The 27,146-nt window shown below is 38.6% G+C and overlaps 1 protein-coding gene across 4 annotated transcripts in view; it reads left to right on the top strand.

The window, feature by feature from the left end:
• adck1 (aarF domain containing kinase 1) overlaps nt 1-27,146 on the top strand; it is a 111,610-nt gene that overhangs the window by 33,722 nt on the left and 50,742 nt on the right. For all 4 annotated transcript variants that reach the window (XM_058399731.1, XM_058399729.1, XM_058399732.1 and 1 more), the window contains exons 5-6: nt 24,972-25,130; nt 25,930-26,088. In XM_058399731.1, the coding sequence (XP_058255714.1) occupies nt 24,972-25,130; nt 25,930-26,088 (318 nt within the window). The remainder of the gene's footprint in view (nt 1-24,971; nt 25,131-25,929; nt 26,089-27,146) is intronic.

The following is a 27,146-nucleotide window of genomic DNA, read 5'->3' on the forward strand; positions in this document are numbered from 1 at the left end:
AAGCATATCTGTAAAGCATCATTTTTTATGATACTCAGATATTTTTCTTAGATTTTATTACATATGTTTATTTTGTGTATGTTTTAAAATGGAATAAAAGTAATTAAAATTAAAGTTTATAATAAAATAAAAATATATAAAATAATAATACAATACATTATTGTTATTATTTTTTATTATTTTAGTAGAAGTAGTAGTATTAATATAATACATTATTTTTATTATTTATTATTATTATTATTATTATTAATTGATGTTATCACAATAATTACCACATGATGATGCAAATTAATTGTTAATATTTTACATGAATCAGTGTCACTGTTTTAATATCGTTAGAATGTCAGAATTCAGACTGTTGTATTATTATAATAAAAAAAAGTAAAAACATTTTGCAGCAGAAATGAAAATAGCAAGAAATGTAGAAGTAAATGGTATAATTATAAAAAGATAATAATAATAATAATAATAACAGCAACAATTACATAAAATAAATGCTAATCATTTTTTCTAGTAAATACATAATAAATAATAACTATAATAATAAAATAAATAAATAAATGATTTGAAATAAATTTGAAATAAATAAATATATTATTAAATATATTTTTATAATAAATAAAAATGTAAATAAGTTTGAATGAATTATTATTGTTATGTGAAATTGTCAGGTTTTTTGGTATTTTATTCATATACTGTAGTAGATATATATATATATATATATATATATATACACACACACATACATTTGTCCCTTTTCTTTGATTGAACAAAAAATAAAACTTCTCCACTTAAACATGTGGGTTTCAAGGTCAACACACACACACACACACACACACACACACACACACACATACACGTTACATTTCATGTAGACCTCCCTATAAGATGTCACTCCTTCGTCTCTCTTGTCACTCTCACAGCTCACCCTCATACTTTACTTCATTACACATTTTCACGCTTTCCTTTAAATGACCTTGAAGGACACACTCTCGGCCGTTAAGGAAGCGCACTCGCGCACTCTCGAGACCTTCACACCATCTTCTTTCCTGGCGTCTCGCTGTGATGAGCACATCTTTGTGCTTTTATTGTTGTAATTATTAGCTCTAATAGATCACTCTGTTTCCGCATCCCTTCCCTCCTCCCATGTCTTTTTTGTCACAGTCACACACACACACACACACACACACACAGAGCCTTGCTGGCTGCAGCATTACGTAATTGCAGCCCGGTCACAACTGGTTTCTGGAGGTTTTGGAGTGTTTTTTTTTATTTCTTTCACTGTGAGTGCATGCTATGAAAGGAAAGGCATTTTCAGCCGCTCAGCATTGTGGGTCGGGAGAGCGAGAGACGGACCCGTCATGGCTCGTTGAGCTCATCGCAGCCTGAGAATAATCTGTCTGTCTAAGTGCCAAAATAATAGTCCCTGCTCTTGTTCCTCTTCCTGATTTTTTATTCCGTCTTCTCGTTATTAGCGTCTTGTAGACATGACTAAATTTTTTAAAAATATATATATATACATTATGTTTTTTCCGGTGTTAAACAGGCTAAAATTCATTATTTGTGTTGAAAACAAGGCTCCGTAGGGGGCACCGTTGCTGCCACAGCTTTAGGGAGAAAAAAAGACACCCTACTCGGTGGTAATCTACAGCATCTACAGCATCTTCCTCCATGTTTATGTATGAGCAGTGGCACGACCACACACCCGCCCCAGCTGCTGCTGTGTCCTGGATCCATTTAGATAAGGAATTATTGATATCACAGGAATGTGTTTAGGACCAAAAAAACCTCGCGGATCAGGATTTTCCACTCTCTGGCTCACTCCAATACTCTCGTTTTTTTTAAAGCCGAGGATGGAATATTTATTGTAGACGTTCGGCTGAAATAATACAGTCAGCCCACTCACTGTGAAGACGGAAGAGTTTAGTGGACTTACGGTAACAATCGCTCGAGAAAAGAGAGAAAACAAGAAGAATAACATGGAGATGAAATATGAAAAAGAGGAGAGAGACAAAGCAAAACCATGGCAGTGCAAATAACAACTGCAATTACAAGCATACTCGAAGATGAGGAGGAAGAAGAAGAAGATACCAAAATGAGCAATTAAATTTTCTAATAATGCTAATGCTAAAACAAAATAAAATAAGAACAAAAAATAAGGACAATGATAATGTTGAAAACAATAAAAAAGCATCAACAACAAACTACCACCTTCTTCACCACCACAACAAAAACATCAACTACCACCACCACTACATCAAAAACCCCCATCACCCCTGCAACATCAACAACAACAACCACCTTCATCACCACCATAACAAAAACTACAACCATCATGACATCAACAACAACCACCACCACTACATCAATAACAACCACCTTCATCATCAATATATCAAAAACAATAACCAATACAACATCAACAACCACCACTACATCACCACCACAGCAACATCAACAACAACCACCTTTATCACTACCATGAAAAACCAAAACAATCAACACCACATCAACAACCACCATCACCACATCAACAACATCCACCACCACCATCACCACAACAAAAACAACAACCACCACCACCACATCAACAACAACCACCTTCATAACCAACACCACAACAGCAACATTACCAACAACAACCACCTTCATAACCACCACTACCACATCAACAACCACCACCATCCCAGCAACAGAAACATTAACAACCACCTTTATCACCACCACATCAACAACCACCACATCAACAACCACCATCACATCAACATCAACAAAAACCACCTTCATAACCACCACCACATCAGCAACCACCACATCAACAACAACCACCACCTTCATCACCACCACTACAAAAACAACCCCAACCACCACCACATCAACAACCACCTTCATCAACACCACAACAAAAATAACAACCACAACCACAACAACCACCACCACGTTAATATCAACAACCACCTTCATAACCACCACCACCACCACATCAACAACCACCACCACAGCAACATCAAAAGATACCTTCATAACCACTATCACCACCTTAACAACAAAAAACACCATTACCTCCACAACAAAAACAATCCCCACCACCACATCAATGACAACCACCACCAACTCTATAGCAACATCAACAACAACAACCACCACCAGCACTTTCATAACAACCCCACCTCAACAACAACCACAACCACTACCACAGCAACATCAACAACCATGACCACCACTAACACAAGCACCTCAAAACCAAAACTAGCACAATAACAACAACAACATGTCAATTTGGTAAAATATTTAAACATTTAGATTTTTCATTACATTTCCAAAGAATTCAAATCAAACATCAATCCCAGTGATACAACCGAACAAAACCAAATTCCAAAAACTGGAATTCCTTCATCCTCTCAACCTGTAGCGAGAACTTTCCTGAAATCGTCCTCACACACACACACACACACACACACACATGATGTTGTGCGTAATTAAAATCATCTCGTTTAGCGGGATTGTTAAGCCCAGCGCTCTTCCGCACACTCACTGTCGACTTTGCCGTGTATTTTTAGCAGCTTTATTGTGACGAATGTTTCGGAGGCAGTAATTTGCCGTGTGAAGGAGAAAGCAAGCGGCGTTGGACTGATTATATATTTCCTCCTGCTTATGGGGCACATTGTCTTCATTCCAAGATCAGAGCGGCAATTACAGCCGCAGATTTTTATCACTCAGCCGAGGCATAAAGCTTTACGGCTTTTTATAGATTTCTCCAGAACGTTCTGACGTTACGCATGGACGGAGAGACGCTGTGGACTTTTATACCTCGTATGTTAGAGCCGATTATAACAATTCACTCGGTTTAATATTTTCCTTATGACACTTTTGGTTTTTCCCATGACTCCCAGAATTTTCTGTCTGTAGCCCCGCCCACTTTCCCCACTCAAAATGTTCACTTTTACATAATTTTTCTGGATTTTTTTTTTGTCTCAAAACTAATGATCATTTTTCTATAAATTTCTGAAGTGTTCTATTCCCACTATTCCTCAGTTTTATTTCTTGAAATAAAAACCGCTTGTGGTTGTACCGTTATAGGAAAATAATCACTGACAAAGCGGAGTTACTGTTGCCATGGCGACAGGGATATTTTTACAGTAACAGTGTTATAAATAACGTGAGAACAGGAGCTAGCTTGTTTCAACATTAAACGTAGCTAAAAACATGACGTATTATTTATAAACGATGAGCGTGTCGTTGATTATTTTCCCACTAACAGCACAGAGTGGAGTGTAGGCAAAGCTAAGCCATGAGATGACATTTTAGTGACGGTTCTGCTCGCGGTATCCGAGCACAGTGAGGTGTGTAATGACAGAACGCTCCGTGTCCAGTCACCGTAGCTGAGCTAACACTCCATCCGAGCAGGTGGATCAGACCTTAACACTCACTTAACCTTCTGGGAAGAACCCATCAGTCACTTCCTTAACCTCCATCTTTGGGGTTTTTTTTTCCACCTCCTGAGTGTAAAAATAGAAAAACCTGCTCTCCTTCTCTGTGTCCTTGAGAGAAGAAGAAGAAGTTCAGGAAACATTTTTGTTCCAGGGAGGTGAAGTGAAATAAAGGCTTATTTTCATAATGTTGTGGAACTCTGATGGATGGCGAAGTTCCCGTAGCGCAAATTCATGCCGCTTCCTCATCCGTGCCGTCGTTTACGCCGCCGTCATTCCATGCTACCTCGAGCCGGGGACGCGATCCCCCCCGTGAGGTCATCTCTGTAGACTTTCTCATCTGAAACAAGGCTGTATTAGTGCAGAGCAGCAAACAACAGATGGCAGACGAGCTTCAGCTTCAGCCTCCGTTCACCGAATCTCTGCCTGGTTATATAACGGAGACGTGCGGGAGACAGGGGCGTGTCGGCGAGAAGCTTCTCACGTCGCCGTCTATGCTGCATTTTCAATTACACTGCAGCCAGCTGAGCATGTAAATGTGCATAATTTCTCTAATGATGCGCAGGACGTGTGGATTCATCCGGGGCGTTTACTTGAGCGGCGGGCCACCGCCGGAGCTTCGGCAGCTCACTTTCAGGGCAGACTGATGCATTAAGTCTCATGGCAGCTGTGATTAATCTCTCCTCTTTCCCTCACACTATCTCTTTCTTCATCTCTCTGAGTCTCCCGACGTGTGAGGTCTGTTTCCAGATCTTTCCGAAACACAGCCTATGTGATGGAGCGACGTTTTAAAGTTTATAGTAATACATTTCTTTATGTCTCGAAACACGAATGTTCCGCATCAACGTTTCGAAACATCTCACAACGAGATGTAACTCCAAAAAGTAATGGCACTCGCTTCACCTTACTCAATCTTTCAGTTATAGAAATGTTTTGACGTAAAAGCTTCATCGCTCCCCATAGAGCCATTTTTTGGGTGGAAAGGTTCTCTTGGCTGAATACAGAACCTCACAACGCTGCCGCGGAATTTTTTTTCTACCAAAAACAGCTCTCCAATGGAAGATTAGCACAATCAGTCTGTAGCTAAAACAATGACAAGTGTCAAGAATATTTTAATAATATTTTGAATAGAATTAGTGAAGATTCATGTTGTTGTTCATTAGTTAGTGGTTAGGTTAGTTTAGTTTCATTAGTTTAGTGGTTAAGGTGTTAAGGACCAATGCTTGGAAGGTTGTGAGTTCGAATCCCAGTGTTGTCCACCTCTAGGGCCCTTGAGTAAGGCCCTTAACCCTCAATTGCTCAGATATATAAAATGAGATGTAAATGTAAGTCTCTCTGCATAAGGGCGCTTGCCAAACGCCAGAAAAGTAAATCTCAGGTCCACAAAGCGTACACCTCGGTGACCCTTGAGCCAGGCCCTTAACCCTCAATTGCTCAGATGTATAAAATGAGATAAAAACGTAAGTCGCTCTGGATAAGGGTGTCTGCTAAATGCTGTAAATGTAAGTTGTCAAGGATGTAAGGCGGAGTTTGAGCTTCAACCTTCAGCTTGTACGATATTAGCTCATTCGAAGAGCAGTGTTAACTGTGTCAGAAAATTTCACCATGTGGGCTTCTAGTCCAGCATGAGCTCATGTTTCATGTCTTGTGAGATTTTTGTCACTTCATCATATCACAAATTTGTCTTCTTCAGTCAGTATTTTCTATCCCATTTTTTTTTTTTTATAATTAGCCATAATTCATGGTCAGCCTGCAAAAAAACCCTGCATGCTTTCAATGGACTATAAGCAGGCTAAAATATCACTTAAACTCTTTCTCATTCGTACGAGACGCGTAGCTTAATTACTGTAACCGAGCAAAGAGGCATAGAGATATAGGAAACTTCAGCATTTAGTGCCGGCATATGTAGTGAGAAATGACTTTCCAATCTGTTTGCTCAGCTCTCAGCTCAAAGAAAATGCCACAACGCTGCACTGTGCAATATGCTTCTCAACAGGAGCGCAGCCAATTCCATACGGCTTTGCTTCTCCACACGGAACGCCGACTCGAGACGTAACTTTTTTTCTTTTTTTTAGCGCAGTAAAATAAAAAGTTGGCAAATACGTGGCAGGTTATGACGACGGTGTTGGATGTCATATTTAAAATAAAAAAATCATTTAAAATCGTCATTGTTGGACTGAACTTAAATCCACAAATGACCTAATCCATATGCTTCATACTTTTTTTATTTGTTATAGCACCAGGATGTCCAGCCACACACTCTAAACAATCCCACAATTCAATACAAAGGAAGTATTTTCACTTATTTAAAAAAAAAATACTGCAGCAAAAAAGTAAGAAATTAGTGTAGAAATTGAACTTTAGAATCTTCTAGCACTACTGTATATACTCTATATATATACTTTCCTGTCTGTAGAATGCTTACTGTTATCTCTGAGGTGCTAACATTAATTGTTTAGCTTTAGCATTTAAGATTTTTCACCCTTAGCTATGATGAGACACAAAGCAACAGGATATTTTTACGTTTTCTGACTAAACTTTCACTGAAAGGGAAAGGACCGGGACACAGGAAGCGAATTGTATATTCACACACCTTGGCCTTGTGAGCCAATAGAATATAAGTGAGCGGGACTTTCACCTCACTGGTCTTTGAAAATGGAGGCTTTGTTAATTATTAAATAGCAATGAAACCTGATACATAAAATACATTTATGTTGAGAAAATGATAGAATTTTTTTTAAGTTTTGGTGTTAAAAACTGTGGAAATTATATTTTACAAATTAATCTTAATATTATGTTCATATTATTAAGCCTTAATATTATGTTAATTTTTTCTAATTATTTTATCTTAAATTCTGGTCTATTAGATTTAAGTAAAAATAAATAAATAAATAAATAAATAAATAAATAAATAAATTCATTAATGAATTTTAGTTTTAAAAACTGAAAATTATATTTTAAAAATTAAAGCCTTAATATTTTGTTAATTTTTGAAATATGTATGTTTATGAAAATGTATGTATTATTTTTTTCCACAATTTGGCTTTTGGAGCTTAAAATGTCTTTTTTTTTCTTGCATGATTTAAAATTGACACCAGTTAAAAATAATTTCATATCATGGATACAGTAAACTCTACAAAGTGCTTATGGCCTTATGATATTATGTCCATGTTACTACAATTAAAGTTCATTTGTAAATTGAACTATTTATTTTTCTGTTCAATCATTAAATAGCGATGAAACCTGACCTCACTGTTTTCTAATTGTTTCTTGGAACAAATCAGGACAAAGCTGTCCGACTAATCAACCCATGCTAGGATTTTTGTTTTATTTTTCTTTCTTTGTGCAAAATGCCACTGTGCTACTCTTTGTAAAATGAGCCTGAGTCTGATGCTTGTCAGATCCACTCTCACTTTGCTTTTCCACTCTCGCCTCCAGGTACTTCTTATTATCAGTTCTTTTAAAAGGCTGGCTGTTGATGTACGATGTGTTAGCATGTGCGAGTGCTTATATTTTGTAGCCTGATGATTTATGATCCAAACACATTAGTGTAATGCAGTAATTCAGCTGGGAAAGCTCGCTGAGGTAACACATCTCACGGGGCATCACACATTCTCACATGTGCACTTAATGCTCAGGCGTCTAAGAAATCTAAAAGCGCAGACACCATCGCAAATTATTACACCGCTAATTTTACGTTCGAATTTGTCCTGAACACGTGACTCACGCCTACTTGAACGGCAGATTTTACATTTCTGATCAATTAAAGGCATATGTTGATTTGGATTTTGGTTACGGTATATGTAAATTAAAAAATAAAATGAAATAAAATAAAATAAAATAAATCATATAATCTCATTTTTGTTTCTCTTAGAAATATGCAACATAGCAGGAAAAAAAAAGTTTGTTTTTTATTTTCCTTGGAAAATCTTCGAAATAAAATACATTTATATTGAGAAAATGCTGGAAATTTTACACTTTGAGTGTAAAACTGTCACATTAAAAATTACATTTTGAAAATTAAACGCCTTAATATTATGTTAATTTTCAATTATTTAATTTGAAATTCTCATGTTCATGGTCTTTTAGATTTCAGGATTTTTTAGAACTAATTAAATAAAAAATAAAAATAAAGTACAATATCGCCTACAGGGTATTTCACAAGCACATATATACTAATGTTACCCCTATAATTCACAGAGCTACAGTAAGTAAACTGGCTGGCGTTTTCTTTGGCATTCATTAAAATAAAGAAAACAAGACTCCCTAGGAGCCTTAGTTGCGGGACTTTTGGGCATCTTGAGGGTTTTTATAAAAACCAAGGAAAAAATCACTTATTTACACTTACGGAATATACATGCGTGATGGACCAAATACAAGGGGTGGGGAGATGAACCGCGACATCACGCATACAAAGCATTGTAGCTACAAGCCAATCAGCAGCTAGGTAAAACTGTTAATGCTCTGTTATTGGCTACTTCCAACCCTTCCAGCCAATAGCTTGTCGTTATGGCTGTACTGTACGTATGTGATATCGGCAACATTCGATATCATTAAAATAACATTTATATTTTATTTATATTGATATTTTGTTGATTTTACTTTTATATTTATATTACTAATTTAATAAACTAATTTTTTCTTAATAATTTTGCATTAAAAAGCATGAAAATGTATAAATTGCCAGGAAAATGAGCCGTAAACACTTTTGCAGGATTTTGCGAGGATTTTGTGGGTCTGCGGAAAAATCGCGGATGCAAATTAGTTAGAAAAAAACATTTTGCGGATCAGTACAGTTGCGAATCATGAGGCGTGGATCTGCGAGGTATTACTGTATATTCAAATATATAGGCAAAGAGGAAGGCCAAAGAGGAGGTACAGTATCTCACAAAAGTGAGTACACCCCTCACATTTTTGTAAATATTTTATTATATCTTTTCATGTGACAACACTGAAGAAATGCCCCTCTGCTCCAGTGTACAGTAGTGAGTGTCCAGCCTGTAGAACAGTGTAAATTTGCTGTCCCCTCAAAATAACTCAACACACAGCCATTAATGTCTAAACCGTTGGCAACAAAAGTGACTACACCCCTAAGTGGAAATGTCCAAATTGGTCCCAAAGTGTCAATATTTTGTGTGGCCACCATTATTTTCCAGCACTGCCTTAACCCTCTTGGGCAAGGAGTTCACCAGAGCTTCACAGGTTGCCACTGGAGTCCTCTTCCACTCCTCCATTTGCAACATAAGTTTGCGAAGGTCTTGAGAGAGCTCTTTGCTTTTACCCATCATGAGATGTTTCTTGTGTGACCCCTTGGTAATGAGAGACCTTTTTCTAGGCCATCAGTTGACCCTAAACCAGCTGATATTAATTTGCACTGACCAGCGGGTAGGATTGCTTTCTAATTACTGAGTGATTTCAGCTGGTGTCTTGACTATCCATGCCTTTTTGCACCTCCCTTTCTTCATGTGTCCAATACTTTTCATTACTGTTTCATTTCACATTATTGCGCATAATTTATGGACATCTATGGTTTGATTTCTTTGTGTAGGATGTTAGCAAGATCTAATGAAAAGTTCAGTAGCACCTTTAGAAATATATTTACTGAGGAAAAATGGTGACGTGTTCAATATTTATTTTACCCGCTGTGTGTGACACCTGAGAACTTAAAAAAATAAATAAGTAAAAATCAGTGTATTGTCTTCCTGTACAGAAATACTTGTGAAGCGGGATCGCTGTTAAACTCCGCCTCTTCTGATGTTCAAGCAGCGTCGATGATCTGAGTTCCTAACCCGAATCTTAAATCTCGGTTCAGTCTTTTGAAGTCCTCTTGATTTTTTCTGCACTCTTAATTATTTTTTTCGCCTAATTGTAAAGAGGAAGTTGCTGGTCCAACTTTCTGCACGCAGACATTTGGGAAATCAAAGCGGAAACCATTTGGCAGGGGAACGATAAAGCAAAAAAAGAGGAAAAAAGTCTGTGTTTTGGCTTTGTGATGCTCAGAGATGAGACTTAAGGTTTCTCCAAATGATGATAAAAAATGAATAAAGAGTTGGTGCGCCAGTTCAAAAGATGATAAATACCATTTGGGTTTTCTCTTCTATAGCACGATAAGAGATTAGAATATTAGCATAAACACGCAGAATTTCTCCCTCATATCCCCCCGCGGCAGAATGTTATCTCTTCATCTCTTCAGCACGAATATCCGCTCCATTAACAAGCTATTCATCCACTGTATATATTGGCACTGCGCTGAATAGGAGCGTAGCATGGCTAAAAGTGATTGCTCTTCTTTTCCGTGTGAATGCGAGCGGCGAATGGAGTCAAATCTTATTGAGAGACGCGTCCCATCAGGCTCCTGTACAGAACGCAATCAGATCAATGTCTGGATTAGGACATCTTCTCCCAAACTTCATCCGTTTTAGGTTCCGGGAAAAACTCTTTATTCGAACAGTTAATAAACGACAATCCTTTTTCCCTGAGGCCAAAAAATGGAGTTTGTTCCTGTTTTTCTTGTGTCCATGTTGGTGATTGAGTGTCATGTCTCACTTCACAGTGGAGGTTAATATGAAGCTCATATGAAAGTAGACACTCAGGACTTTTAGCAGGTTTTTTTGTTCTTTAACCTACTAGGGGTGATATATTCATAGAAAAGTCCCAGGTTTGTTTTTTCCCCACACAAATGTTTGTATCTTCAAAGTAAATGTTGATATCAAGCCCATTTCTGCTCTCTGAGGCGCTCAGAGTGCTTGTTCATCTAAAAAACAGCTCAGATTTGATCTTTAAGCACTAAAATTCAGAGTAAGGTTCTCCAACAGAGGGAAAAACACACGTCTAATGCCAACAATTTAGATCAGACTCATGGCCTGAACATCATTGTTCCTTTATACTGATCGAAAACGTCATCATTAACGGATAAAAAGTACGTGTTGTTTTATTTAATTTTTAATAAAAAGGTTGTTGGAAGTTTCTTATAAAAATCTTATTAATATCATTTTATTCAGGAAGGCAAAACTGTAAGTGATGACGGAAGCTAACTTGTTTCACAGACGTTCATTAAATATAAAATTATAGCAGGAGTTAAACTAGCTACGTTAAAATCTCCAGAATAAACAGACGTGTTGGCTCTGGAACTTTCCGGAAAGGATAATATTAATATTAATATTAATGCAGCTGACAGAAGACAAATACGTAATAATAAATATATAAAGTAAATAGAAACATGCTAATATGTTGTGTGTTTTGAAATTATTATGAATTCAAGTGGTATAAGTGGAATAAAACACTTTGGGACGTACAGAACAGCAAGAACGCTTAAATGTTTTAAATAAAATGTGTCTTTATGAAATGTGAACTCCACGATTTGTTGGCTTCGTGTCCTCGTTAGCTACGATATAAAGATAGTAGCACCAGGGTAGAAACAAGGACGCGCACACACGCGCGCGCGCGCGTACCGAACACATCTTTGCCGAACGGATGCTTTGCTGCTTTGCTTTTTCCTCGCCGTAATGTCGCGTGTCCTTTCTTCACCTTCTCTGAAAATGTAAAGTGAAAAGAAAAGCACGATTGATTCACCGCAAACGCATAATCAAACACCTCTGCAGGCTGTGTGTGTTCCTAATCAGCATCCCGATGGTGCGGAAAATGAAAAGTCAGGTGACTTGAAAAAGGCCGCCGGAGTCATCTCTCTCTCTCTCTCTCTCTCTCTCTCTCTCTCTCTGTTTGAATGCAGCCCTAAATGCAGCCTGCTTCTTTCACACACTGAAAACATAGTGTTTAATCTTTAAAGTGTGAATCTTTTTTTAATAATACCCGCTCTGTGATGATTACACGCATCCCAGCTGTGACTGCTTCCTTATTCATACAGTGAATTTCCGTGATTTGTTTTACAGTTTCTCGTAGCGTGGCTGAGATTCTAAACAAACCGGCGCCGCTGACACTTTTCCCCGCTCGGCACGCCGTCGAGGTCGGAATGTCTTTCTGCGCCTCCGACGACGACGGCGATGACGACCTGCCGCTGCTTTTCATTCCCGCTCGCTAATCTGATCCGATGCTCGGCGGGAGAAGCGACCGGCACAAGATGCCCCTCTTGAGCGGAGTTAAAAGCGAATTATTCACTCCGAGAACTCAGGCGGTGATCGATTAAGTCACGCTGATACTCCGTGTGTAAACGCGTGCCATTAATCTGTTTGTTGCAAAAAAAAAAATCCCTGCGAAAACGTCTGAGTGTGTGTGTCGGAGACTTAATTGCACTCAAGGCATCATAAATCCACTGCTTTCCTACCAGACATACAAGAACGCATTTCATTAGGATTCGTTCTCTTCAGTGCTCAGTTTTTTAAGACTTGTGTTTGATTAAAACTGTCACAATTGTGTATAAAAATCAATGGAAATCATTTTCTATTTGATTTCACAAGAAACAAAACTCTAGGGTAATGAAGCAGGCATACTGTTAGCACCATGAAGTTCACTATACTTCTATAAAACCACAAATGTTTTATTCCTTTTATACCAAACAGGGGCGATGGTGGTGCAAGTGGTTAAAGCTCTGCATTGTTGATCAGGGTTCAAGCCCCAGCACTGCCAAGCTGCCACTGTTGGGACCTTAATGAAGGCCCCCAACACACCCTGCTCCAGGGGTGCTGCATAACGGCTAACCCTGTTCTGTGACCCCAACCCCAAGGATGGGATATGCAAAGAAGGAATTTCACTGTGCAGTAATGTACGCTATATTTCCAAAAGTATTGGGACGTCTGCCTTTACATGCACATGAATGTAATATGGAGTTGTCCCGCCCTTTACAGCTATAACAGCTTCAACTCTTCTGGGAAGGCTTTCCACAAGGTTTAGGAGAGAGTTTAATTTTTAGAATTTTTGACCATTCCTCTAGAAGCACATTTGTGAGGTCAGGCACTGATGTTGGACGAGAAGGTCTGGCTCACAGTCTCCACTCTAATTCATCCCAAAGGTGTTCTATGGGGTTGAGGTCAGGAGTCTGTGCAGGCCAGTTAAGTTCCTCCACACCAAACTCACTCATCCATGTCTTTATGGACCTTGCTTTGTGCACTGGTGTACAGTCATGTTGGAACAGGAAGGGGTCATCCCCAAACTGTTCCCACAAAGAGCATGAAATTGTCCAAAATGTCTTGGTATGAAGCTGAAGCATTAAGAGTTCCTCTCACTGGAACTAAGAGGCGGAGTCCAAACCCTGAAAAACAACACCTGAATTCTATTATTTGAATGTGTCTCAAAACCTTTGGCGATATAGTGTAGATGTGACGAATAAAGACAACTTAACTATACGAGTTCTTGATTTAAAGATCAAAAACTTTGTAGATATTATTAATGATGTGGAACATCCATGAAACTCAACAGTTCCTGTTAGTACTACTGTTATAGCAGTTTAAAAAAAATAGTATAAATATCATTTTATTTAAGAAAGCGAGACTATAAATGATAACAGTAGCTAACCTTTTTCACAGACATTCATTAAATATAAAATTATTAGCATTGGTCAATCGGACCTGGTATAACAGGAGTAAATCTAGCTATGTAGCTACATCATGGTTGTTAAAATCTCCAAAACAAACAGATGTGTTGTTTCCGGAAGGATAATACTAATATTATTATTAATATTAATGCAGCTGACAGAAGACAAATACGTAATAATGAATATATAAAGTAAATTGAAACATGCTAATACATTGTGTGTTTTGAAAGTTTTATGAATTAAACCTTCTTATTTAACATGGTTAACACTGAGGCTGAAATTCGACGAGTTAAAATCCCCAGGGTTCATGTACAACACTTCTGATGAATAATGTATTCACAGCGGTTAAGGAAACATCTGTTCACCGAAGGCAGAGACGCAGGATGGTGTTAAAGCGTTGTGGATCTCGAGTGCTCTCATATCTCATAAAGCGATGCTCTTTTAACCTCACAGCTTATTAATCACGAGGACAAGGAGGACGAGGGTGACGCTACGTCTGGAAGAAATGAGATCACTGGACTCCAAAAGGTGTTTAAACAGAGAGTCTGTGATGACTTCATGCTGTTAAGAGGAATTTTTTTTCTCGTGACCGGTGGAATGTTCAGGATTTTTTTCCAGTGTTCAAGTGAATAAATTACATTCCAGGACAATTTTGTTGTTTTTAGTTTCTCATTTATTTAAGATAGAAAAGAAGTAGTCTTTATTTGTCACATATACATTACAGCACAGTGAAATTCTTTCTTTGCATATCCCAGCCTTGGAGGTTGGTGGTCAGAGCATAGGGACAGCCATGATACAGTACCCCTGGAGCAGAGCAGGTTAAGGGCCTTGCTCAAGGGTCCAGCAGTGGCAACTTGGCGGTGCTGGGGCTTGAACCCCTGATCTTCCAGTCAACAACCCAGAGCCTTAACCACTTGAGCCACCATTCATTCAGTCATTCATTCATTCATTCATTCATTCATCCATCCATCCATCCATCCATCCATCCATCCATCCATCCATCCATTATTTATTTATTTATTATTTATTTGCCAACAATGGATTCTTCTTCTTTTTCTTCTTCTTTTTAATAATAATAATAATAATAATAATAATAATAATAATAATAATAATAATTACTTTTGTAGTTTTTTTTGTTGCGTAAAATGTAGTAAAATTTAAATGTTTTCACATTTTAAAAATCATTCATCGTCAATCTCACATGTCATTGAAATTTTATTTTATACTGTATTTATGCAAAAAACAGAACGAAACAAAACAAAACAAAACAAATTAAAAAAAACGCACTACAGACATTTTTTAGTTATTGTCAGTTATGTAGTTTTCCCCATAAATCTAACATTTGAACATGATTTAATATATATAATAATATAAGAAATATTATCTACCTTCCTAAGACAATTTTCTAAAAGCTGATTTTTTTTTTGGAGGGGGGGGGGATAAATAAATAAATAAAAATCTTTAAAAATTATTATTTTATTTTTTTTAAGTTCCAGAAAGGAATTTATATATCGCTACGAATTACATCAGTACATTAAATATTAGAAATATTGTCTAACTTGGATAAAATAAATAAATAAATAAATAAACATTGATCATGTGTTTTTTTTGTATTGTTAAACTTCAAAAGGTGACTTTTTTTAGGTATTTAAAGCAAGGCATAAATTCCTCTTCTTCTTCTGTAATGACGTAAAAGTAAAAAATAATTTTCTCCAATAAAAAACTGATATATTGATACACCATGTCTTGGAGATCCATCCAACAGCTAATGCAGTTACCACGCAGGAGTCGGCATGAGAGGTGGAGCCGGTGTTCGGCTTTAAAGCGTGATTACAGCGGGTTTTAATTACAGCTCAGTGACAAACGTTAGCGAGTTGCTCCACCACCACCACCACGGCTATTACACTGTCTCGAGCGGCACGGCTAAAAAACAGAGTCCGTTGCACATTGCATCGCATGCCTTTGTGTTGGGTTAGTTACAAAAATACCTAATTATCCAGCAAACATCCGTTCCCAGGCCACTTTCTGACAACCGGAACGAGACTAAACTCTCCCTGACGTGTAAACAAGGAGAATGTTTCTACCTGTTGATTGGATTGATTGCCTGATACTTTGATTTTTAGACTCTGTTAGCTAAATAAATTCTCACATAAATGATACCCTTTCTATATTTTCCTATACATTCTGAACAAATGTCTGCACTGTTTGAGGTATGAGTGTGAGGATGTGGATATCAAACAAAGCTCTCCAGGTCCAAATGAAAACATCAGTATTTGGCCACTTTTGTCGCCTCAGCATTTATTTTTATTACTTTTTGTAATGACTTTCTGTGAGACCCCTCGCTCTGATAGATGTGCTATCAAACGCCGGGACTAAGAGCTACTTAGAGCTTCCTATTAAAGCCTCGCCATTTTTCAGAGCCGGAGCTTTCACCTCCACCACCATGTGCTGGAGAGACGAGTCGCTTCGAGGGCTCGGTGTTCAGTGTCTTCTTTACTCTTTTACTAAATTATTACCAAAACAGTTTGTAGAGAGACTCAGAATCTCTCTGTCTCTCTGTCTCTCTCTCTGTCTCTCTCTCTCTCTCTCTCTCTCTCTCTGTATCTCTCTCTCTGTCTCTCTGTCTCTCTCCCTCTCTTTCCCTCCCTCTCTCTCTCTCTCTCTCTCTCTCTCTCTCTCTCTTTCTCTCACTGTCTCTCCCTCTCTCTTCTAGTAAAGTAACAGCTTTCTGTAATTCTTTCCCAAATTTTTGTAGAAGCATTCTCCATGCCTAGGTGCTTGCTTTTATACACCTGTGGCCATGGAAGTGATTGAAACACCTGAATTGTATGATTTGAAGGGGTGTCCCAAAACTTTTGACAATAAGTGTAGCTAAAGCCTGACATAGCTTTGCTATGTGTAGTGTTACATGTTCTATCCAAGACATGCCAATAGCTGATTTGGCTAGATTGACCCTAGGTGTGATTGTGTGTTGTAATAGACTTCAATCCAATGACTCACCCTACTGCAAGCATTCCTGGGATAGAGGAGCATTAATTTTCAGAGGGTATTTGGTGGAATACACTGTGGCATTTGAACCTCCTTGGACCTCTCGAGATCATCCAAGCAAGAACCAAGGTTTATGATAGTTTTGTTCCACCCAGTCTAAAACCAGGGCTCATCTGGGATTTGAACCCAGGACCTCTCGCACCCTAAGTGAAAATCATACCCCCAACAAGCCTGGTTGTCCTAGTTCGGTTTGCCTTGTACTGACAGATGTTTATCTGTACTCTGCAACTTTATGGCCATCCTGTTTGTATTGTCTGAGGTCCGAGCAAAAGGAAGTTGGTTACACAAATAAACAATAAAACAAGGGCTCATGTGGGACTTGAACTTTTTTGGAACCCTCGAGAATCCAGCAACCAAGTGCAAAAAAAGTAAGCATCTCTTAGCATTAGGCTAAATATGTCATGGATTTCAGTTGACATGAGCAAAAACCAGAAGTTCTGAGTTAACAGGAAAAGAAGGGATCGTGTGGGATTTGAACTTGGGACTTTTATCTTAATACTTCTAAAAAGAAAACAAGAATTTCTACAAATCCTGATTGATTTTATGTATTGGGTATGTAGAAAACACAATTTTATTTAAGAATTTATCGTAAAAAACATATTATTTTAAAAATTAGCAATGCTACAGTCTTGTTACTTGAAAGCTAGCTTCACTGTAGGTAACATTTTAATTAGAAATCTGATTAATAACTGATTAATTTAGACCTTCTGATCAGACATTTAAGTCTGTTAAAATCAGATTTTTCCCCCCAATTATTTCTAATTATTTCCTATGTTGTTGCCTGGTTCGAACTTGTAAAGTATCAGTAACACGACAGAGTCACTCTGACTTGGTGTCCAATATCATGACTGCCATAATCGCTGAAACATCATCCTCAGTGTGGTTCGTAAGAGGATTGGCGGAGAAGAGCCAGGCCTACTGGAGGCAGAGAGAACAGGGCAAGGTTAAGCTACACACAAATTGCTTTTTAAAGCACCCATCTGTGTTAAGCTGCCAGTGTGGGCTTGTGTGATAAGACTCACCACAGAATTTTGATTGCTGGTGAAAGATTTCAGTGATGCTTCTGTTTGTTTTCTCAAGATCTCATGAAGGAACATTGAGGCCATGATGCAGAGTTCATCACAACATGAAGAGTATTGACTACTGGTACACATAAAACACATCAATTTGGAGGCAAACAAACGTTGATGTAAAGCTAAAATATAGAGACAAAAAGCCCTTTGTGGCCTTAAACCAATTTGGACAAAAAGTTTCTTCTGAAAGTGATAAATACCGGACCTTTGGGTAGAATCAGTATTCCTTATAAGCTTATAAGCAAAACGTGGACAAAACACCCAATGAGATCTGTTGCCCCTGACTTACCCTGTACGTTGCAAGTATTCACAAATAGTCCACCTTTGACTTTTTCTGCCAGCCCAGACATTTTCTGTGCTTCAGAATCTCTACTTTCAAAGATGCTCTGCAATTGTGTAATTACATGCTATGGACAATTTCTCTCCTGATAGGCTATCATGCAGTTATTGAGCCTACAATCTTGACACGTCTTTGTCATTTGTCCTGGCTGGAATTACACTGGTCCTTATTTAGTTGCCACTGGTTGCAGAATCCATACTCAGATCTACTGACCTCCCCAACAAGAGCAGATAGACATGCAGCTCTTAAATGACTAACACTTACCCCTTGGAAGCCCTGTCACTTTCTCCACATTTCTTGATGGAGTGCGTTGTCAAACCCCATGACCAGAGCTCCAGCCTGTTGTTCAGATCTTCACACAACTGTAGAATGCCAAAAATAAAAACTTGAATGACTAACACCTCCCCTGGAGAACTGTCTTTGGCAAGGCTGAGGGCAAATTAATGTTCTCGGTCCTCGTAATCAGGCGCAGTTTGTTATATTTTCACTCGAAATAGAAACAAGCAGCTTGATGGAGAGCCTGTATTGTGAGAGGTATTAAAAAAGAAGTCGTTTGTGTAGCACTTGCGGCACCTTTATTACAAGATGGCCTTTTATTGCTGGTAATTATTGTATAATTATCGGTGAATGGGATTAGCGTGAGCTGTGCTGTACACGTTCAAATAAAACCAGGTAGAATCAATTCTGCCATGCATTCCACCAGCGTCGTGTGGTTTTAGGGTGGGCTTGAAGATGCTTTACCTGCTACTAGGATCCTCCATCAAAGAGAAAGAAGGGTGGGTGTGTTATTCACTCTTAAATCCCTAGCCCTCACATGATTCCCAGCTCCAAGTTTGGAATGCCTTAACTACATACAACAGTGATTCAACTCTTTGTCAAGGCAATGGATATTTTCTCCCTGGTGTCTAAATTTTCCCTCAGAATGCACTAACTGATTTTGCTGTCAGTTGTCCCCCTTCAGATGCTGGCATGAATAATGCAGATGTGAGCTTTAAACATATAACCTTTAAAATCTTTGACCCCTTACCAGGATGATACCTATGATTCCTATGAAGAAACCTTAAACATATACCTTTCTGCCATTTCAGATAAAGTGGTGGACCAAACATGAATAAAATTCACCCAGTGAATGATGCCAATTTACTGACGGGGGAAGGACACAGGACATGAAAGTCATTCGTATGCTTCCTCTAGTGATTACTTTGACTCTTGTGTTCACAAATCTCAGGCTTGCAGGTTCTCTGTGGTCATTTGATAGCTCTTTGGTAGCTGATAATTTGCTTTTTTTGCTTGGCACAACTAAAAAATAGCCATCTTCTTCACCGGCATATGCTAGATATGAACCAGAAGGCTCAGATTTACTGCGATACGCTGACCTGATCAGAGCCGATTAAAAACTCCTTGTGACAAGAATACTTATATAACATCGACATTCTGGCACCAAGCTCTGTTTGAATCATTCCGCAGTCCCAATCCCAGCTGAGATTACTCTTAGTACACCAGCGGTTGGTTCAGAGGTCACGCTGTGTAATCAGGTCATCACAGACGCCAACAGATTGCTGTTCCTTCAAGTGTGGCTTTAGATAAGCCTAAGCAAAATAGCAGGCAGCTCAGAACATCAGATCATTTATAGAGTGGATGGACTGGTTTATTGGGACACACAAAATGACTCAAGAAAAGAGGGCAAGATATCAAGATAATGCTTGTGTGTGGGTGGGACGTGACCTGGACCTGCAGTGTACTTCCCAGAAGGCCACTGTGGAGTAATAACATCGTTTTTTATCATGTGAACATGCCGATGTACCAGCAGCTGCCTTGGTCTCTGTGTCTCTCTGTAGGACGAACATATTGCATATGACACAGAACCGGGCTTCACTAATGACTACAGCTCTCCAGGGATTCCTCCTTAACCTCCCTACTGTCTAATTGCCTCCATTACCCCAGTCCCATGAGGGGAGGGGCGCATGTTCAGAACAGAGACTCCATGTGGGGCTGCGTTGCTGCTCTTGAGCTCTCTTTCAAAGCTGCGTGTTACTCATTTGTTATAGTAACATATGGTCTGATTTAAGCTTTGTTTGAAATTGATTAGTATTCCATGCTTGCTGAGAAGCTCAAAGCTTGCCATGAATAACACAAAGCTGAGAGGAGCTAATTTTATCCCACAGGTAAGTGATGCAGGAGAGTGAATCTGCACAGCCTCCGGGTCATTACGCATGAAGTTGCATAACTGCACAGGTTGAGAGCCTAAACGTGTGCTCTGGGGTTCCTCCCAGCTGGAAGTCATTGGGATCAGACAGCATCTGTCAAAATGTGTGGCTGTTCCTTAGGGGCAGGGCCTTCACAGGCAGGTGGGAACCAGCCACGAAATTCAGGGCCCATCTGCCTGCTTATCCGTCGTACTACTTCAGCGCAGACCCAACCTGTCTTTGGATTGTGTGTTAAACGGCAGCATTCAGCAAGAGTGGCCAATCTCGTAATATACCCCTAGGAATACCATCGGTAGTTCAAGACCGATATGTTCCATTAAATGTTTCTGATTCAAAACAGAAAAACAGTGTGGTCTCACATCAAATAGCTGATTAAAATGTGTTAAAACAACAAAAGACAGAAAAATTGTATCACTGTTTGTCACTGGAGTGGTCAAAAGAGGACTAATTGAGGTACTTAATAAGACTATCAGTCCTGAGGACCTTAGGAAAGCAGTTGTACCTGAAATAAGCTTTCAAAGCAACACTACTTTTAACTTTCCAGGTGAATGATGCATACTAAAGGCAACCCAAGTGGAGTTTGAGATTGTTAGCCAACCTCTACACTACGCATTATGACCTTTCAGCCAAATGTCAGAACTATTTAGTACATCTGCAGATTTAACAGATACCTTTCCAGCATCCCACAACTTTGGTGTGTTTCCACCAGGGGAACCAGGCAGATTTTATCTCCTGGAACCTAATAGTTCATGTACCAGAGTAGATTCTTGTTTTGCACCCCAGGATCTACTACAGTGTAGCTTGCCATGCTGAATGATGTTTATTTGGCACAACTCGGCATCAAGGATGGTGAGGACTATCAGGTTCCTGGTCCAAGACACTTGAATCCAGCTACTGCATCTTCTCGGTGAGCAGCCGAGTGTCACAGGACAAGAGGCAAGTTTTGGAGGAGTGTGGTGGAGGAGACTGTTCTGTTTTGTATACAGCATCCTTGTACCCCAGGCTATGGTTGCTATGGCTGGCTCTGGAAATGTTGCCCCTGCCGTATGGTTGGGAAATTCCTCTGCTGTTCTTTGTTGCACAATATTTATTTCTGAGGTTTGGTGGAACTTCTACAGTAACTGTGTAGCCCATCATCTAGCTACATAAGGAATGTTTATACTGAGGTTAAAGAGCCATTTGGGAAAATTAAATGCTTCAGGAAACAGAACTACAAGGTTCCTGGGCAGATTGAAGTTGCACACAACCCATAATAGAAGTTGTTCTGAAACCCTGTTTTTTTTTTATTTATTCAGTCAGTCCATTCTAGAAGAGACCACTTTCATCCCCTCAGAAAGAGGCTAAATATTTGAGACAGGTCATGCTCTTCAAGGTTAAGCTAGCTGTGTTACAAATTCTGCAACATTTGGTCTGGACCACTGATTCAACCACACACTGATACAGTGACATTTAATAAAATACAAAAGGCCACAAAAAGATAATCATTGCTATCCTGGATCTTTTAATATAATAACCAAATATAGAACAGCTTCTATTTTGGAGATGGGTGAAAAGTTTTAACATTGTCAAGCGAGGTTTTGTGAAGTGCTCCGAAAAATCTCCATTCCGTCACTCATTCGAATTTGTGATGCTTTGACAGACACGGTTTCTTGAGTGCGTTCCAGTGTAGCACAGTCTGTTTGACAGCTTCTCCGTCTGCAGTGAGTTTGCAAGGCAAGTCCTACGTCTGCATGCCAAACAATGCTGAAGCAATGTGACGAGAAAACCAGGACTGACTGGCACCTTATCAATCACAGGTGTTGATAAAATCGCCTGTGTACATTTTTAATTGTGTTTCAGCAAACTGAAGGTCATCTATATAATGTGTAGTGACTACAGAGTTGAAACATTTGGCACCAGAAAGCTAGAATGTGGCCTCCAGTCTAGTATTAAAGGATGTGGTTCTTGGTAACGCTACAAGATTGTCACTGACAGGAACTAGCGGTATTCAGGTGTGGAGGCCTGTTTTCCCATTGGATGCACACATCACATCAAACAGCACCATATTCTGACAAAAAAAGGTCTGGTTCTTGGGTATGTTTGTCTCATACAGTTGCCCGAATCGTGCTCCATGCTTTTTGCACTTCTTCATGTGCCGTTGTTTTGGCTCTGGTCCTGTCTCTGCTCTGTCATTGGTCTCCTACTCACTGTGTTCACCGGCTTGCCGTTTGTCTGTTTAAATTAGTGTTGTCCATTTTCAAGCCATTTTTCAAGATACCATATTCCACACTTCATGCTATGGACCCTCGCTCATTTTTTGTTTTTTATTACCATTATACCTTTTTTGATGGTCCCTGCTTGTTCTTTGAGGTATGCTATGGGCAGTGACTACAAATCTTGATATAGATGATCATAGGTCAGTGCAGCTGATTGTTAATCCAAGCATTTCTTAAGCTTTAGATCTAGGTTGCTACCTTTTTGGAGTTTTGCAGGTTCTTCCACTGGTGCTTTAGTTTCCTCCTTACCTTCTAGTTTCCTCCTTTCTCTCAATAAAATGACAGTAGGTTAGTTTGATTGGCTACTTTAAATTTCCCCAAAGTGTAAATCGGTGTACGCATGTTGCCTTGTGGTGGACTGGTGTCCCATTCAGGGAGTATTCCGACATCGTTCCTGGTATTCCTGTAATTTTCACCTTTGGTTTTGCTGGATTTGTTATTCCTTGTGAGAAGAAGCCCGTATGTGAACATGTTAATAGTATTTCAGATCTATCTTTTGCTTCCAGCTTGGCCGTTTTCGCAACCAAAGTCATTATTTCCTCAGAGAACACGTCTCTTGAGATTTCTCAGCTGCTTTTTGTTCATGAAACATCTCATTTCACAACGTTTGACTGAACTGTCCCCGGACAGAGCCGTGGGCTGTGTTTTCTTGCCTGGTGAAGAGTGCTGGATGGCTGAGTTCCTGCTGTTCCCGCTGGGCCACCCTGTCTGTTCAGATCGATGGCCTGCAGTCACACGGGCTGTGTTAGAACTGTCCAGAGAAGTGGTGAAGCCGAGCTTTATGATTGATAAGTTTGTCCTCTTTCCTTCACACATATAAGAGTGGTGATAGGCCATGACTTCAAGATTCTTAATCTTTATCTGCCGGAGGAATGCAGGCGATGAAGTGAGGCTGAGTTAAATTCATGATGGTCAAGATTTCTGGTGAATTGATAATATTCTGGTTCGGAGGCTTAATCAGTGACCGATCCCCAAGTGGTTCAGCTCTGTTGGACCTTGAACTGAAAACAGTCAGATAAACAGTCTCATAAACTAGAGGTCACTACAGAGATGATCAAATGGAGTGTTTGGTTATTTTGCATCGTGGTACAAGGGACATTCAGAGGTTAAAACTCAGCTAGTATTAATTTCTTTTTATCTTGCTAACTGCTATAATTATTTTATTAGATAGATTTTATCAATAACCAGAGAGCAAACAAAGAAATCTGTTTTTTGAAAAAGTAATCCACCCAGACATTTAGCAAGCTAATACACTACTTTTAACATTTTGAAATACTTTCTGTAGCTGTGAGGCAGTGTATTTTCTCCACACAGACTTTATACACTTTTAATCGTAATGTGCATGTTTGTTTTTCAGCATTTCATTTTTTATTCTTTCCTTTCCTTTTTTTATACTTATTTGTCTTTTCCCAGAGGTGTGTTTACACAGACGGGGAAAGAAAAAAAAATGACTAAATGGAGTCACTTGACCTTCATTAAGTGGCGTTCACACTCATTTAAAGGTGGGCTGTGTTTGGTGACCAGCAAAGTGCCTCGCTCATTTCGTAAATAACTAAGATTTCACAATGTTTAATGCGGAGAAAGAACTGCTCGCGCTTTGTATTGACTCGGCTGCTACTTAGCAAACAATGCGACCTGCTGATGCCTGAAGTGGATTTATTAGTGCTTTATTATTTCTCAGGAATGAAGGTGGAAACCGGCGTCACTTCCGTGCGATGGTTAGGTCATTGGGACCTGCGGTGTTGGGGAAATATTTTCAACATCGGCAGCTTGTGTTTTGTCATTTTCTTGATAATGCTAATGCTTAGTGTGAGGTATTACTATCCATTCACAAGTGGGTGTATAAAATGAAATTGTCCAGATTTTACATTTACAAAACTGATCTGGTTAGCCTGTGGTCATGTGGTCATTTGGTCATGTGATCCTGCTGGATAGTTTTGTTCTAGTAAGACGGATATTGTTTCAGTGAAGCTTTGGATAAAATAGTTAGCAATGACACATTTTCTATAAATGACCTTAGCCATAAATCCTTAAACATGACCTAGGACCTGCATGTAGCACTTCCTCTTACATTTTCTACTGTATGTCTTATTAGAAATCTGTATAAAAGTTCTACCTTTCCTCCCTACAGCTGGACGAGTTGTTTGTGAGCTTCGAGGAGAAGCCACAGGGGGCAGCGTCTCTCGCTCAGGTCCACAAGGCCATCCTGGCTAACGGCACCACTGTGGCGGTCAAGGTGCAGCATCCAAAAGTTCAGGCTCAGAGCTCCAAGGACATCATGGTGATGCAGGTGAGTGAGTGAGTCTTGCTGATTAATTCACTACACATTTCTCATATTTAAGTAATGGCCTCCCCTTTGCTCACCTGTTGCTTTTATTCTTTGTTTGTTATTGAAAATATCGGTCTAAGCATGACCACACAATTTTCCATCTCTCTTACTGAACTCATGATGACTTCGTTCAAATCTGTAACATCTATATTTGAACAAGTACTTTATAAATATTACTAATATGATTTTCTTTTTTCCTCCTTGGAATTCCCTAAACGTCCAGTGATTCTCAGGTCCTGTAGAGTAACTGTAAATATAAATACTTGAATTAAATATATATATGATCTTTGAGATTAGTAATAATTGTCTTTTTATTTATTTATTTATTTATTTATTTATTTATTTATTTATTTATTTATTTATTTATCATATTTAAGCAGCGATGAAACCTACAGAAACATCTTGGTGGAAATTCTGATCTTTCAGACTTGTTATGTCTTTTAATTGCTGTGTTTTCATTATTCTTGATTCACTTATCTAACTTCACCTAGCATGAATTCTGTATAAATATGAGTAAGACTATCTCTATAATGGATTTAAAAAGAAGTACAGGAGCATTTTTAAGCAAAATGGACACTTAAACCTGTACTGAGTCATATGTTGTTTGAATCAGTATGAATCATTTCCATGGATGATTCACTATTCAGTGATTTATTGTTGCATGGAATTCTGCTGCTTATTGATGATTACAGACTCTTTTCTAAAAATACCAGAATTGTATAAAGTAAATAAGTATGTAACTGTGTGTGTGTGTGTGTAGTTCCTCCTACAGGTGGTTCATTGGCTCTTTCCAGACTTTGCGTTCATGTGGCTGGTAGAAGAAGCTAAACGAAACATGCCTCTCGAGCTCGACTTCCTTAATGAGGGAAGAAATGCAGAGAAAGTGTCCCACATGCTCAAGCGCTTCAACTTCCTGAAGGTTTGGACAACACACACGTACACATAACGCACCAAAGATTAAATATCAACAGTCTAGGTGTAGCTTTTTGGATTTTGTTGATATGGATGATATGGAAACTCCTGGATACTCCTGAACATCAAGGAACAAATGAAATTTATGAAGTGGACCTCTAACTTGTGACCGGATTGGTTGGGAGGAAAAAAACATTTTTTTAAAAATAAAAGTTTAAAAATTCTAACAAAAAAAAAAAAAACCCAAAACAACTATGGTTATTAAAAAAAATAAGTAAAAAAATCTGAAGTGCTTTTTACATTAAAAAAAAATTATTTTAGGAAATTGAAGCTGCAAATCTCTTTCCTCATAAAATATGAGATAATTATGTTACACTATGCAAAAACAGTCCTAAATAAAACTGTGTTTATATAAATAAAATGTGTTTATTTCTGTCACAGATGAAAAGATTGAATTTTTTTTCATTTTTAAATTAAATTAAATTAAAGCTAAGATTCTCATTGGAAAAGAATTAATTTTCAATCATGTGATTACATCATAAACTGTAAGAACCAATCAGGTTCAAATATGCAAATTTAATCCTTGCAGCAAGGCTTAGCGTTACATGTATTTCTAATTTTGCATCTCATTTGCATTTACACTGAGTTCTAATATCATGATGATTTAAATTTGATTACAGAAAACATCTAGGTTTTTATCGTAGTTAACATTTAATCCAACTCTCGTGAGTCGAGTCAGAGCTGTTGGAGAAGTGTCGTGATTTTTCCATTAAAGCTGCTCGATACACATGGAGTCGAAACTCCGGGTTCTTTCGCACTTGTGTCCAACAGCCTCATTATTCATTTATAGCTCCAGTAGAATTGAATCAAAAAATCAATAGTGTTTTGTTTAATCCCCCCCAGTGGACGTGTCCTCTTCCTGACTCTTTGCTTTTGCTTACTCTTGTCGTAAGCGGAGATTCGCCGTGTATTTTTCGTTCTTCTTCTCAGAAATCTTTTATTTCTGTTTTCTGATGTACGACCGTGTCACTGTGAACGGATCTCTTACTTCAGGCAGCGCTGCGT

The sequence above is a fragment of the Hemibagrus wyckioides genome, linkage group LG09 (genome assembly GCF_019097595.1).
Source record: "Hemibagrus wyckioides isolate EC202008001 linkage group LG09, SWU_Hwy_1.0, whole genome shotgun sequence".
Lineage (NCBI taxonomy): Eukaryota > Metazoa > Chordata > Actinopteri > Siluriformes > Bagridae > Hemibagrus > Hemibagrus wyckioides.